This window comes from Populus alba, chromosome 18, assembly GCF_005239225.2.
Source record: "Populus alba chromosome 18, ASM523922v2, whole genome shotgun sequence".
NCBI classification, from domain to species: domain Eukaryota; kingdom Viridiplantae; phylum Streptophyta; class Magnoliopsida; order Malpighiales; family Salicaceae; genus Populus; species Populus alba.
Genome location: NC_133301.1, coordinates 15,692,261 through 15,709,076, shown reverse-complemented (window position 1 = coordinate 15,709,076; position 16,816 = coordinate 15,692,261). Strand labels below are relative to the sequence as shown.

At 33.8% G+C, this 16,816-nt stretch overlaps 1 protein-coding gene and 1 pseudogene across 1 annotated transcript; both read left to right on the top strand.

Moving 5' to 3' along the window:
• Nucleotides 1-4,633: 4,633 nt before the first annotated feature.
• On the top strand, nucleotides 4,634-8,389 carry LOC118029066 (wall-associated receptor kinase-like 9). The gene is made up of 3 exons (XM_035032873.2): nucleotides 4,634-5,659; nucleotides 5,764-5,820; nucleotides 7,065-8,389. Exons 1-3 carry the CDS (start codon nucleotides 4,777-4,779, stop codon nucleotides 8,258-8,260), a joined length of 2,136 nt encoding a protein of 711 aa, XP_034888764.1. The 5' UTR covers nucleotides 4,634-4,776; the 3' UTR covers nucleotides 8,261-8,389.
• Nucleotides 8,390-11,039: 2,650 nt separating this feature from the next.
• On the top strand, nucleotides 11,040-15,835 carry LOC118029083 (cell division cycle protein 48 homolog pseudogene; annotated as a pseudogene).
• The last annotated feature ends 981 nt before the right edge of the window (nucleotides 15,836-16,816 follow it).

Sequence of the window (16,816 nt, the reverse complement as noted above, 5' to 3'; positions counted from 1 at the left end):
TTTAATTTCTATTTATTGCTTCTTGCCATACATGCATGCATGCTTTGTTGTTGCCTACAAGCTAGGACGATTAATTGAGGACGATATACATGGCAATTAATTTAAGTATTTTATTACGTGAACACGTTTTGGATTAGAGAGACCTTCCATAATCAAGAAAGGATGATTAAATCTATGTATTTGTGTGATTAAGATTCCATACTAGATACACAGGCCTAACAGCTGTCCTTTTCCTTGTAATTTGTCTGTCATTAACTATTAATTATATCTTAACTATACTTGTATATATTGTATTTCTTACAAATGAAATCTTGGTTCCTCGAATTTGAAAAACAATTGAACGGTACTCTGTATTCATAATAAATCTCTTAATTTCTGTTCTTTTCTGCGTTCTAGCATCATCGTAGTTGTCATGAATAATTTTAAACAGATTTTCATATTTAAGCAATTTTATACTTTAACTTTTGCTTATGCACAGTGATAGCCATAATTATGGGACTTGATTTGGGGGTACTGTTATAGAGAAGAGCAGAGTTACTAGATCACCGAAGTTAATTATTTTTTATTAAAATGATGTTGGTTTTTTTTTTTTTTTTTTTTTTTTTTTTTTTTTTTATATTAACCCGATAAAGTTTAGGCCGATTTGATTAATTCATCTGGGTTATTAAAAATCTAATCGGGAGAACCATGTTAACAATGATAATTAACAACTAATAAGTGGACATGCAGTATATAGAATAGGGATCATCAAATGATGATAAAATTAATAGTTCGGGGACTTAATTAAAATCTAATCGGGAGAACCATGTTAACAATGATAATTAACAACTAGTAAGTGGAAAGTATATAGATTAGGGATCACCAAATGATGATAAAATTAATAGTTCGGTGACTTAATTGAGAACTTATTTAAATAATTAACGACTAATAAGTGGTCCCCCTTTATCATAATTAATCCATCGTCCTTTGCCTACCTCGTTAATCCTTCTCATCAGGATGGCTACTCTTGCTTCCCTAAACTTCATTAATCTAATGATTATGGCTATCAAATATATATGTGGAGTCTCTGGATTTTATTATAAGCAACGGTGAATCATGATGGTCACAGCTAAAATAATGTTTTTCCTTCCGATAAGTAGTAGTACAATATTGTTTAACAAAGCAGTTTTTGTTGTTGAAACGCGTTGCCACATAAACATTGCTTATCGTAACACGGATATTATTATATTGACTAATTATATTCTATCGCACAACTACAACAAATATTATACGTCTGATCTAAACTTTGTAATCAACGGCAAATCATGATTATCACAACCAAAATAGTGTTATTCCTTGAAAAGAACATGTAAATCATGAAAAGAAAACACTGCTAATGAGTGGAGAAACTCAATAATATATAGTAAACTTATTTTTGTTGTGGTCTCCGCTTTATGCAGCTAGTAAAGTGAACACAGGAGATATATAGAGCTATATAACTAGCGCTTTACTGGAGATATGCCTTGTCATTCCAAGGATAACATACAAATTCCTTTGTATAATAATTATAATAATCCATGCATGGCCCAGTTGCATGTATTGTCCACTTGCAATTTCCACAGCGACTAGAATCCCTGGAAGCATCGTAGACGTCAAACCAATGGAATTTTCCTGACCATGACACGCCACAGAAGAACAGTGTGCTTCTCCAAAAGTTGGAGCAAAAATCAATTGTATATTCGCCACCAAAAGGGACTACGTGCTGCCCAAGATCGTTGTTTTTTGGATTTGCAATGGATTGTAAGGTCCAAGCCTGGGCCTAAGTCATTATTGATATTCAAACGTGTTGGTTTCCATAGACAACCTGCAGCATCACACGTAGCTATGATCAGCAGCAACAGAGACAATAATATCAGTAGGGCGGAATGGCTGGAGAAAGAAATCATGTCTGTAAGAAGATTTTGATCTGTTTAGTTTGGATTGTTTTTTAGTATTCGTGCAAATCCAACTTACTTATAGGCTTTAGTATATGGTGGCTCTTCGTGTTATATAGCTAGCGAATGGTTGTGCCGTTTCAAGGGTTTCTTCCTTGTATATTTAGCCAAAACTGCACTTGGCTACAATGAATTATATAGTGATAATTACTATTAAATTGGTTCATGCATCTGGCTAGCTGTTTTGGCAGGATAATATTGAGCGATATGCTAATTTTATAGAAAATTATATATCAAAATCATCTTTCCAAAAATAAAAATAATAATGTTTTGGCAGGATCGTACGTGTTTGTGAATTCTACAAGTTATCATCAAGCTTTCTCTTTATTGAAACACGATATTTTGTATTAATCAATGCTTTATAAATTATTCACTAATCTAATCTATTTTAGTTTTCTCATAAATTATGCTTCTTACTCTAACTACCCGTCGAATTCTTATCACTTTTAACCTGTCAAAAGTTTTTTGTGGTGTAATAATTTGATTAATTAATTATGTATCACTTACATCTTATCATCTTCATAAAATCTCTGGTGCACTCATGGCATAATACTATAGAGAACAGAAAGAACAGTGAAATGGGAGTGTCACCACCTTCACATATTTAATCAAAAGAGAATTGGGCTAATTTCTTAAAAATACCTAGTTATCTATGTATCATTTTATATTATTTTTTTAAAATTAAATCAAGTTTAGTTTTTTATCAAGGCGATAAGATATGATAAAAGGAATGACTAGGTTAATTTCTATTCAATTCAAAATAAAATTTAAATTAAATCAAGTTTTGAATGAATGAATCACCAAATCAAATCAGGTTTTATAACATTGAATTACCAAATCAAATCAGTTTAATAACATTGGTATTTGTGTTGAAAATAAATCTAAAAATCTAGGCAAGACGTACCCAAAATAACTTATAATATTATATTCTGTAACAAACGGCATTAAATATACTCTCTGAATTTTATAAGCAATGGTAAATCCTGATGATCACAACCAAAATAATGTTATTTCTTAAAACATTATCTAAATAATGAAAAGAAAACACTCTAATGGGCGGACAAATTCATTATTAATACATGGTACACTTATTTTTTTGTTGCCTCCATTTTATGCAGCTAGCAAATTATACAAAGGAGATGAGATATATAGAGAGCTAGCTCGCACTTTAATGAAGATATGCCTTCTTATTCCAAGGATAACATACAAATTCCTTCCAAATATATTTATAATAATCCACGCATGGCCCAGTTGCTTGTATTGTCCAATTGCAGTCGCCACAATAAGGATCCCTGGAAGCATCGTAGATATCAAACCAATGGAATTCACTTGACCATGACATGCCACAGAAGAACACTGTGGTTCTCCAGAAGTTGGTGCAGAAATCAATTGTTATTCGCCACCAAAATAACAATAAAAAAAATGAGCATCAAATCTAAAAAAAATATAAAAAAAAGTGAAATCGAAAAAAAATCAATTTAAAAATTTATTTCAAATAAAAAAAATCAAAAAAATATGAATAAAATATTAAAACATTGAAGGAGGATCAAATTAAAAAATTTTCAATTTTAGAAATAAATTAAAATAAAACAAATAAAAAAAAGAGGAATAAAAAATCCAAAGAAAAAAAAAAGTAAAGAGCTGATTTGTAAATTTGAATAGCCAGAAGTAAATTTTTAAGAGGAGAGAAAAAAAAATAAAATTGGTAGGGCCAAATCACTGTGGAATCACGAATAAGCCCTGCAATCAAGCTTTGATTATATATAGAAGGTGATTTCTTGTCTCTTCTATCATATCTTCGACAAGTTCAGAATGGAAAGAAACGCAGCCATATGTCAATCAAGAAAAATCAAATTAAGCTGTTAAACAAGTAGGTGGAGGAACATGCACGTCGTTCCACAAGTTGAAGAAAAACATTAACAAATAGACTAATGGAGATAATGACTGTGGAGCCCCTAACATCAAGTGGATGGAACCTTATAAGTGATCAGAGAAGATCTGTTGATTAGAAAGAAATGTAATGTCAAGATTTAACTTGATAGCATGATATATGATGTTAGGGTATGTTTGATAATTAGGGGTAAATGATTGGATAACTTAATATATAGATTGGACAGCTTAACATATGGCTGGGTTAATTACTTTCCATGTGAAAGCCCGTTTATGTTCCTTCTCTCTGCTAAAAAGCTACCGTCTCAAAGTAGAAAAATGTGTGGTTTAGATTTGTGCAGGATTGTGTTAGCATTAAATATTTGTAGATTTTTTAATTTGATTACTCTTTTATATATATATATATATATATATATATTATACTTTAGGAAATAGCTAGAAAATTTAATGTTGAAGAACCTTTAATAAATATTTCAAGTTCAAATTAATAAACAAAGAAAATGATTTTTTTTTTATTTGTTTTTGTGCTTTAGCAATTGAGATTGACTTCCCTTTCGAGGAATTGAACCTGCAACCTCTAATAAAAGTGGGAGTGTGGCTTCAAGAGGAGATGGAGTCCCATTGGCAAAACTAGACCGTTGATGCAATTATAACCCACTATAGTATAGGATAGTGTAATTGACTGACTCGGTCAAGTCTGGCTGCTTAATTCTTTGTGTGGTTCTAAAGACTTTGGTTTTTAACTTTCTACTCATGGAAGGCGAAAGGAAAAGAACAAACAAAGAAAATTAGTAGAAAGAAGAAGAAGATCTTGGATAACTTAACATATGGCTGGGTTACTTGCCAAGTAAGAGCCCGTTTTATAGCTTCTCTCTTCTAAAAAGCTACTGTCTGAAAGAAGAAGAAAAAGAATATGGCAGCTGTTGAGTTAACAGTATTTCAGGTCATCCTGTTGTTCTGGTCATTGCGTACTGCAGTATCACAGGTTGAAATGCGATGTCCATCTTCTTGTGGAAACATTTGTATTCCATATCCCTTTGGAATGGAAGAAGGAAGTTACCTAGACGAAAGGTTCAAAATACTCTGCAACTCCAGTAGTGGAGTTCCTAAACTTACAGTAGACGGCACTAAACTGGAGGTGAGAGACATCTCTGTTCGTCGCAGTACGATTGGGGTCATGTTTCCAGTTGTTTCTGCAAATTGTGGAGGCAAAGATAGAAACACAGTCGTTGACTTGGAAGGAAGCCCTTTTGTTTTCTCCTCCGAGAATTACTTCATTGCAAGGGGTTGTGGCAATCTTGCCTTGATGAACCAAAATCAATCTACTATTGGTGTGTGTGTGTCAATTTGTGACAAAAACCGTGATAGCATGATGGCTAGCTGCAGTGGGACCGACTGTTGCCAGACCACGATTCCTTCATTTCTCAAGGTTTTTAATGTAACCATGAAGGGGTTAGACGATGGAAAAGGAAGCAGTGGGGAAAAGCAATGCAGATATGCCTATTTAGTTGCCCAAAGTTGGATCAACTACGGGAGCTATTATTCTGACGTCGGAGGGGACTCTGACCCTTATGACATGAGACATAGGGACTCTGTTCCCGTAGTGCTGGATTGGGGGATAGACGAAAGGGTATTTGAATCACTTGTCAAGAATGGATCATTCCATAATTCAAGTTATTCTTCTACGTGTCAGTTTCTGAATCCTTCCATTAATTCAACCAACCAGAGCTCCACCGTTCAATGCTCTTGCAGACCAGGCTTCGAAGGAAATCCTTATCGTTATGGTATTTGTGAAGGTAAACTCCTGGTTACAATTCCTACTCTATAGATTCTTCTGGCATGGTTTACCATTGTATGGTTCCCTGATCCATCAACTCTGTGGTTTCTTCATGTGTTGCAGCGGGTAGAGCATACGACAATTACCGGCGTAAAATCAAAGCTAAAATGGCAGGCATAGGTATGTTGCATTTTCACTCTACATCATCATGATAGAAATGACTATAGATTATGTCACACTTTAAATGGGTCAAGAAAACAATTGACTGGCATTGTAATGTTTGCTTAGAGGAAAACTGTGTTGTTGACTTGTCTCATGATAGTGCTACAAATGTCATAATTGACGATTTTATAAGCTCGAAGAAAAAATCAGATTCAATGGTTGATCCTCTAAGAGAGATCAGAGAGAAGACAGCAGCCTCCCTTACGATTTTTTTTTTTTTTTCAAGTAGTATATACGTTTATGCTCCTATAACTAGTAATAATTAATTAATTAATTATCGTGTGACACATGTGTATATATGCGACAAATTTTATAATACAAAAAAATAATTACTTATAATATTCTATTAATTATTTTTTAATATTCACTTTGAAAAAAAAAAACAGATATAAGAAGAAAAATAAAAACAAAATCCATGAACCATTAAAATACTAAAAATATTTTCACTTATGATTTTTTGAACCAATGACATGAAAATTTTTTTGTTGATGCCATAACCAATTACTCAGGGAGATTGATCGTACAATTTAGCCTTCTAAAGTATTCAATTTTGTGCCCTTCTTTTCAATCAAATTTTATTTGTAATTAGATCTTTGTTTCACAATTTTCTTCTTTCCCAAGTATGAATAATGCTTTCTTGAAAAAATGTATGAATAATTAGTTTCAAGTAAAAAAGTACACTCTCTTGAAATATGCTTGTAATAATTTTTTTCTTCACATAAGATTAAAAATAAGATTTTACACTTAGTAAACCAGACAATCAAAATTATAAAAAGAAATTAAAATTTAACTTACTGTTTTTTAAGAATTAAATTCTCCTTTCAAAACTGACATGAATAAAGTAGAATATGGAGACAAACTACAACACTGCGCTTAACAATGTAGAATTGATGGAAATTTTATGCAAGATCCTCCACTGATCAAAGCGGTACAGGAAAAACAATGAGCTAGAGGAAGCAAGAAGGAAATTCAATTGATGTTCTCTGTTGCCTGGATAAGTAGTAAAGACAATCTGCAAAATGGAAGTTAGGGATAAAATCTAGACCCTTGCTGCAGCTGTACAGCCCCAAAATCACCAATCCTATCCCAGCAGCATCAAATAATTGCGGATACTGCACCATTACTCAAGCAAACATACAGAATTTGTTTTTCTGAGTTCAGCTCTAAAAAAAGAATTGAATGCAATTGGTTGACTTGTGCAGGTGTTGGAGTGGGATTTGGAGCACTTTTTCTACTCATTGGTTTATGGTGGTTGTACAAAGTATTCAAGAGAAAGAGGAGTGAAAAACTAAAGAAAAAGTACTTTAAGAGGAATGGTGGTCTTTTACTGCAAGAACAACTATCTTCAGGTGAAGTCAGTGTTGAGAAAATCAAAATGTTTCCTTCGAAAGAATTAGACAAGGCCACTGATCATTACAATGTGAATAGAACGCTGGGCCAGGGAGGCCAAGGAACAGTTTACAAAGGGATGTTGGCGGATGGAAAAATCGTTGCAGTCAAGAAATCCAAAGTAATTGATGAAGGGAATCTCAGACAATTTATCAACGAGGTCGTCCTTCTATCCCAAATTAACCATAGAAATGTGGTTAAGCTTTTGGGTTGTTGTTTAGAGACTGAACTTCCATTGTTAGTCTACGAATTCATTCCCAATGGGACCCTTTACCAGTTTCTCCATGACCCTAATGAGGAATTCCCTTTAACTTGGGAAATGCGCTTAAGGATTGCAGCAGAGGTAGCAGGGGCACTTTTCTATCTACATTCAGCAGCCTCCCTCCCCATTTTTCATAGAGACATCAAGTCTACAAACATCCTGCTTGATGAGAAGTATAGAGCCAAAGTTGCAGATTTTGGGACTTCAAGGTCCGTAAGCATCGACCAGACTCATGTCACTACTCAAGTACAAGGCACCTTTGGGTACTTGGATCCAGAGTACTTCCAATCAAGCCAATTCACAGACAAGAGTGATGTCTATAGCTTTGGTGTGGTTCTTGTTGAGCTACTTACTGGGCAGAAGGCAATCTCGTTCAAAAGATCAGAAGAACAAGGCAGAAGTTTAGCCACATATTTCATAATGGCCATGGAGAGCAACTGCCTGTTTGATATTCTTGATCCTCAGGTTGTGAAGCAAGGGGAAAGAGAGGATGTGTTGATGGTTGCTAGCTTGGCTAGGAGCTGCTTGAGGTTAAATGGGAAAGAAAGGCCTACGATGAAAGAAGTCACGATGGTGTTGGAGAGGATTAAAAAATCCGAAAACTTGACCGTCCAACAAGAGAGTGAATATGACAGAAAAGAAGTGATGGGAGCACCTTGGGATGTTACTTCTGCCTCAACAATTTCCAGCTTCGATATTGGTGCTCCTTCATCACTAGATGAAAAACCACTCCTACATACATATTGAAAGTATGTCAAACTTAAATATGCTTGTGGTATTGGTTTTAGACTTGTAGCACTTTCCTCCTTTTTTTTTGTAATTGTGTGTTCTAGTTGCCCGTAATTAGAAACAGCTGTTGAAGTCGTTACGTATTAACAGAGAGTCATCATCCCGTGTCCCAAAAGCATAATGCTCTTGAGCACTTGAAAACAAGAGCGCCATTAAAGCCCATCTGTGCACGCTAACATCCTTGTATTTCTTTTATGGAAAGAGATTGGGTATGGCCCGCGCAATGAACACAAGGACAGAGCATCCCATGAGGCCATGATCTAACTCTACCATCTCCCTTGCTGTCATTTTCCAAATGCCATATCCTAAGCTCGAGCAATGGCAATTCTTTAATGAAGTGGACAAAAATATCGGGTCCCGAAGAGTGAAGATAATAGAAAAGCCATGATCATATTAAACTTTTTTTAATTGTAATAAACTGGTGTGCGAGGTATGTCTTTTAATTTTTTAAAATAGAAGTGGTAAATCTAGATTTAATGGGTCTAAAAACACCCTCAAAAAAACATTTTTTATGGGTTTAATTAAAGGAATGATCTAATTCCGTGGACACAACTACATTTTAGTTTATATTCTTTTTACACCCTTAGTTATATAAAATTATTCTGGAGTCCACTATATTTTCATTTATATTATTATTGAGTAAAGGATACTATGTAAAAGTTCTCTTAGTGTCCGCTATAATTCCATCAATATTAATACATATATCAGAAATATTTTTTCTCATTAATACTTATATTAGAAATATTTTCTATCAATATTAATATATATGTAAATGATATTTTTTTCCTTAAAATCATTAGGGTAATATTATATTTTAGCCTCTCTTTTTCATAAAAAAGACTTATATACTATAAATAGACCATAAATCTTTTAACAAAAAAAGATTTGAAATTTTTATTCTCTACTGCATAATTATTTTCAGAGCGTTTTCTTGTAATATTATTGTATTTTCTCTCAAAAACTCACTGACTTAATTATTAGAGAGTTCTTAAATTAACCAAACAAATTTTTTTGCAGGTATTCAACATCCTTCTCTAATCACCTTAATTAAAATAAATAAATTAGATTATTAATATCAAAAGATTAACGAATTATCCAAAATATATATAAAACTTCATCCCAAATTACTTGAATTTTTTTATCATCGGAAAGATTTAATTTTAAGTGATGTGAAAGTTATTTAGAAGATATCTCATATATTCAAATTAACAGAAAAAAAATGCACAGTTTTTTTTTATAATAATAAATGTTGTCCTCGGCCCATATTCCATCAATTCCTCCTTTTTGGAGGGATAAAAATCATATAATTTATGGTTTTTATCTCCGTCCTTGCTATAAAGTATATTCTTATCCCATTTGTATTTATCTTTTCTATTTCATAACATAAATTAAATGCTACAACATGATATATTTCTTTTTTTTCTTAATATGATTTTTGGTTTTTTAACATATTTTTTTTCATAATTTAGATCTTCTATATTTATTAATATTTTGATAGAGTCTTTTCATCATTTTATTTTAAAATAAAAATCATTTCAAAGTTTCAATCAATTACAAAATAACATTAAATGTATAAATATCAAATTCATATTCAATGTCAAAAAGAAAAATAAAAAAGGAAAAAAAATAAAACAAATATTGAACCAAAATCTTTACATGGAAATGGACTTTTCTTTATTAATAAGTTTTGAGTCCGTGTTGTGTTGATTCTGTAAAATAAATCTTTCATTGAGAGATATTTTTATATTTAATTAGTTTTTGAAGTCTTTCCAATGACAAGTAAATAAAATAATTCAAGAAGATAAAAATAATAATTTTTTTTTTTTGCAAAAAGATCGGTGTGTTTTCTTTCCTTAAGTGAGTTCTATGTTTAGTGGAGAGTGAGCTGACTAACAATCATTAAAGAGTATTTATAAGTGTAATAACAATTATTTTTTAAAATATGTTTTATTTAAAAATATATTGAAATAATATTTTTTTATTTATTTAAAAAATTACTTTTAACTATAGCCATAAAAAAACATAAAAGTTATTAATTTTGAACAACTTTTTTTTTTAATTTAGAGAAACATAAGGCAGTTCCAAACAACCCTAAAATCCCCCTTACCTTGATGGGATTCAAGTTCTTTCTAAGAAAATGGACCGTGAATAACACACGGTGAATGGTGTAGTTTACTATGTAGAGTGATGCTTTATCAGGTTAATAATAAAGGGAGAGATATTATTATTGTAGTGCGTAAGCGGTAGAAAAAAGTACTGGTGAATGGTTTATATAATTTTATAAAATAAATGTGTAAAAAAATAGGAAGAAAGAATATACACAGGGCAGGCCGGGGCGAGTCTCGCTCATGCATGGGGAGTTTCACCTCGCCTGGGCCTGGATCAGGAAAGGTGATCGTAGCCCAGACCAGCCCAGCCCAAGGTGAGATGGGCTTGACAGATTTGTTTTACACTCAACATCAACAATGTTTATGATTCATTTTCTTTATTATCTTTGAAGTGTTTCGAATTCTGATAATGAATTAGGTGGCTTTGATCACTACTCACAGACTTTGATCAGCTACCATCAAAATGATTAAAAAATCATGCTAAGCATAATTAAGAAAATCCTATACCCCCACAAAATTTCTGATTGCTTGATATCTGAATATATCCATATATATAGACAAAGAAACAGATATTAGCTCCAAGTAATCCAGTAATAATTTGTTTTCAGTAAGAAGAAAATGGAACAAAAATGGAAGCCCCTGAATTCTATTTACAAGGCTTCCATTTTCGTGACAGAGAGAAAGTTTACCTGGACAAGCAGCAGGAAGATAAGGATTTCTGTTTGCTTTAAATGTTATCGTAATTGTTAACATGACAATGATATGTTTTATTATCTGCTAATGATCCATTCCTTTCTACAGATTCAAATATCCAATAAATCTATCATCCAGTCCAGCACCACAGACACAGAGTCCATATCTGTCACCGAGTAAGGGGTCTCAAGACTACTATTGAGCCTATCATGGAACCATCTTTGCTCTAGCTACTAAATAGGCATGCTTGCATTGATCCCTGCCTCTACCTTGACCACCGTCAAGATCCTTGAATACTGCATTGAAAGACATTAGATGCGACGGGATTCTCATCTGGCAGCAGTTGATGCCATTGCAACTCGCATGATTTCTAGCAGAGTTGCTGCTCTCATCGCAAATAGACATGCACCCACCATAGATTGAGTCATTTTGGGTCATCAAGACAATGTTGTTAACTGTTCCATTTTTCTGAGTAGACAAAAGGGCTTCCTTCCAAATTCACAATAACTGGATTGCTTTCTTTGCCTCGACAATTACTTGAATAGAAAATCGGAAATTTGACGTGAATTGTGCCTTCATCAACAGAGATGTTCAACTCCTCTAGATTGATTCCATTTATAGAAAGCCTCGGAGTCATGTTCGAGTTGCAATGTATTCTGAACCTCTTATCCAGGTAGCAGCCTGCTTCCATACGGAATCTTATTTTTAAAAATATAGAATTTCAACTCCGTAAGATGACAATTGCTCATTGATGATAGCACACCCTAATAGTTTTTTTTGTTTTGTTTTCGTCATGCCTTGTTATCAAAATATAATGGACTGCCATATATATGTAATGGCAGGACTTTCTAATTCCACATAATTGGAGTCTGCTATCGAGCTATAGCTATTAGTATTTAGGGGTTGAGTTTCTATTATATATATATATATTATGTTTATTATTTATCAAATAAAAAACTTATATATTTATATTTTATTTATAGTATTTTAAATATTTATTATTCAATATAAAATAAAAGATTTGTATATATTTGAGGTATATTTATATATTAAATGAAAAAATTATATATACATGTATATATTTTACTAATACTAGGATGTGCGCACGTGCATGTATCCCTCTATTTTGCTTGATTTTTTTTTTTTTGTTATGCTTGAAATGCTATGCTATTTCAAAACTTGACAATATAAAAGATGAATTCAGACTCTAGTTAGGTGATGTGAATCTGGGCTTCCATCTCTTGCTTTTATTTTCTTCTTTTATTTTCATTATCTTTCTCCTTTTTTTTTCTTTTTAATCTTTTTTTTTTTCGTTTGTTTTCCTTCTCTTTGTTATCTTTTTTTTCTTTCTTTTTTTTTCTACTAATTAAATTAAAATATAAAATAAAATAAGAAGTAAAATATGTGACCAGAAAAGTTGGAAAAATTCAAGAAAACTTGTTTTGTAGTTTTTTCATTTAAAAAATTTAATGACGAAATTGATTATGGTTTCAGCTTCAAATGTTCTTTTTTTTATATATATATAAAAAAAGAAAATATATTTCCTACGCTGACTTTCGTTTCCTCAAATTAAATTCTGTAACCTTTTATATTGTCAAGTTTTGAAATATAAAAGTATTTTGAATGCTTAAACACCTGTCATTGATATGATTTCTTTCAAAATCAAATTACTGGTAAGTTCAGTACTTGAGTAAAAAAAACAATAAAAATATTTATTATTTTAAAATAGATATTGGATTAAGAAATTATTTTGATGAGGACGAACCTGTATGCTATGCAAAATATACGAGGTCCTCGACCTCATAAATCAATGTAAAAAATATGAATATATTTCCCTCCTTGTCAATTTCCCAACTATTAATTGAGGTATTACGTTTCTATTTTTTCCTTTCAATGGTGAAATTATGGAACTGTTAATGTCCTACAGCCCCATGGATTATATTAATTGAAACTCCTCAGACAATAATTATATTATGGCCTACTTATTTTTTCTTTAAAAAAAAATCTTAATAAGCAAAAAGAAAAAAAAAAGGATAATTGTTTTAAAATCTAGATTGACATGATAGATCGACCGGGATATAACTGGCTGAAAACTTGACCCAGACCAGGTTATAAAAAAATAGGAAAAAAAAATCGGCTAAGCCCTGAAAATATCTATATGTTAGCCCAAGTCAGGTTTTAAAATTTTGTTTGAAATCCTAATTCTAACAAGAAACATATAGGGCTTGAAACCGAATAGAAGCGGAAACCTAAATCAGATATAATTTCTATAAAATCCGAGCACTTGTCTGATTCCATAAACAACGCGTACGTAAAAGGGACTAGAGACTTGTTTATAAACACAGTGGTATCGACATTATTGTTCATTCAAAAAGATTTGCTCGCTCTTTGGGTTACGAGAGATCAGGCGGGCACAAACAAAAGAAAGAGAGGTTTTAGTTCTGCAATCATGGATCGCAAGAAGGCACCCAGCAGGCTTCTTGTTGATGAAGCCATTAACGATGACAACTCTGTCATCACACTCAATCCAGCTACATTAATGGAGCAACTTGATATTTTCCGCAGAGATAACTTGTTGATCAAGGGAAAGAAGAGGAGGGGTACAGTTTGTACTGCCTTAGCTGATGATAGCTGCGATCAGTCCAAGATTTTGATGAATAAGATTGTGAGGTCAAACTTAAGGGTCAGGCTTGGTGATATGTTCGGTGCAGGTATGTCCGAATTTGCGGTATGGCAAGAGGGTTCATATTCTGCCTTTGGATGACACAGTTGAAGGCCTTAATGGTAGTCTGTTTGATGCCTACCTGAAGCCTTACTTTAAGGATTCTTCTCGTCCAGTCAGGAAAGGAGATCATTACCTCATCAGAGCAGGAATGAAGAGTGTGGAGTTTAAGGTCACTGAGACGGATCCTGCTTAGTACTGTGTGGTTGCGCCTGATACAGAGATCTTCTGTGAAGGGGAAGCTGTAAAGAGGGAAGATGAGGAAAGTCTTGATCGATTTCGCTACGATGATAATGGTGGTGCTAGGAAACAATTGGCACTGATCAGGGAAATGGTTGAACTGCCATTAAGGTTTCCTCAACTTTTCAAGACCATTGGTGTGAAGCCACCGAAAGGAATTCTGGTTTATGGTCCTCCTGGAACTGGTAAAACAATATTGATAGCGAGGGCTATTGCTAATGAAACTGGGGCTTTCTTCTTTTGTATCAACGGACCAGAAATCATGTCCAGGATGGCAGGAGAGAGTGAGCAAAATCTCAGAAAAGCTTTTGAAGAAGCTGAAAAGAATGCCCCGGCAATTATATTTATTGATGAGATTGATTCAATTGCTCCCAAACGTGAGAAAACTGGTGGCGAATAGAAAGAAGAATCGTTTCACAACTACTGACTCTCATGGATGGGCTGAAGGCCCGTGCCCATGTTATTGTGATAGGAGCTACAAACAGGCCTAACGGTCTAGACCCTGCATTGAGGAGGTTTGGAAGGTTTGACAGAGAAATAGATATTGGTGTTCCAGATGAAGCTGGTCGCCTTGAGGTTCTTCGTGTCCATACAAAGAAGATGAAGCTCTTGGAAAAACTAGTCAAAGGGAACTCAGGGGTATATTGGGGCAGATCTTGCGTCTCTTTGTAGTGAATCTGCCCTACAATGCATTAGGGAAAAGAGGAACATCATTGATTTGGAAGAGATACCATTGATGCTGAGATTCTTAATTCCATGGCTGTTACAAATGAGCATTTGAACATTGCTCTCGGAACCAGCAATCCTTCTGCTCTTCGTGAGACCATTGTGGAAATTCCCAATTTTAGATGGGAGGATATTGGTGGTCTTGAGAAGGTCAAGATGGAGCTTCAAGAGACTGTTCAATATCCGGTGGAGCATCCTGAGAAGTTTGGCATGTCACCTTCTAAAGGAGTTCTTTTCTATGGTCCTCCTGGCTGTGACAAAACATTGCTGGCTAAGGCTATTGCCAATGAATGTCAAGCTAATTTCATCAGTATCAAGGGTCCTGAGCTTCTAACGATGTGGTTTGGAGAGAGCGAAGCCAATGTAAGGGATGTTTTCGACAAGGCACGCCAGTCTGCTCCTTGTGTCCTATTTCTCGATGAACTTGACTCCATTGCTATTCAAAGAGGAAACAGTGTAGGAGATGCTGCTGGTGCCGCGGATAGAGTTTTGAACCAACTCCTAACTGAGATGGATGCTTTATCAGCCAAGAAAACCGTCTTCGTAATTGGTGCTACCAACAGGCCTGATACAATCGACCCTACACTCATGAGGCCGGGTCCTCTTGATCAGCTAATTTATATCTCTCTGCCAGATGAATGTTCTCGCCTACAGATTTTTAAAGCTTGCTTGAGAAAATCACCAGTCTCGAAGATGTTGACCTTCGAGTTCTTGCCAAGCACAGAAATCTGACAGAGGGCCTGCAAATATGCTATCAGGGAGCACATCTAAGAGGATATCAAGAGGTAGATCGAGGGTCTGGAAGACAGCATGGAAGAAGTGATAACTGAGATTAAGGTTTCTCACTTTGAAGAGTCCATGAGGTGTGCTAGGAGGAGTGTGAGTGATGCTGATATTCTCAAGTATCAGGTGTTTTCTCAAACCTTGCAACAAACCAGAGGTTTTGGTTCTGATTTCAAATTTCCGGAGGCGGCAACATCAGCTGATGGTCTAAATCCAGCTGCGACTTCTTCTGGTGGGGATGAGGATGATGAACTTTATTGATTAAGAGCTTTTTTTTCCTCTTGTAATTTAATTTAGTTTCTTCATAATAATAGCAATAGTTTTTCTAATGCTATTAATTTTTTAATCTGTCTATTTAACAAAGTCCATGCATATCCAAAAAGTTTCAATGGCAATGATGATAATTCAGATAATCTAGATTGTGTTGGTTATCATCTATAATAGTACAGCAGAAGAAACAGAAAATATAGTAATGTTGGCCCAAAAATATCACTAACCATGAAGATCATAAAGAAACCTCTGTTGCCACAAAAACAAACCCAGTAAACTCGAATCTTCCAGTTACATAAAATGAATGCATAGACGCGAGACAAGATACCTTTGTATTCAAAAGGGTGGTGCTGTTGTTGGGGTCATTTAATGATCCATTGCTTATTGCGAGTCACAGATAATGACAAATAATGAACTAGTCTTTATCTTGCGTACAAATAATGAACTTGTTTTAGCATTCCTTTCACTAAAACTACCTCGTTTAAGATCTTAATTTGGCATTCATTTGCTAAGGTCAGTTTCGGAAGGAAAAGCAGCCTCAAAAGAGGGTTATTGCTAGCAACCGATCTACAATCTTTCACAGAGATCTTGCTAGCTGTTAGTTTTTTTCCGTAAAGGAGATTTTGATCTGCTAATGCTTCTGCATTTGCTGCTGCACAGAAGGAGCTCTGCAGATTTTGACTTCAATTCCATTGGCTTGTTGTTTTCATATCTTTGAGGGGAATTTTTTGCGTTGTGGTAATTGCACTTGGAGAATAATTCCAAAAATTAAGAGTTTTTGGATTTTTTTTTAAATTTTTAATTATTCAAAACAAACTAAAAATTGATAGTCTTAATTACCTTTAATATCCAAAATATGAGCACAACACTCCCACCATTTGACATGTTTTAAGAACCCATAAAATCATTCATCCTGTACAAAAATATACAAACTCAGATTAAAAATACAAAAAAAAAAAGTGCAAATGTTTG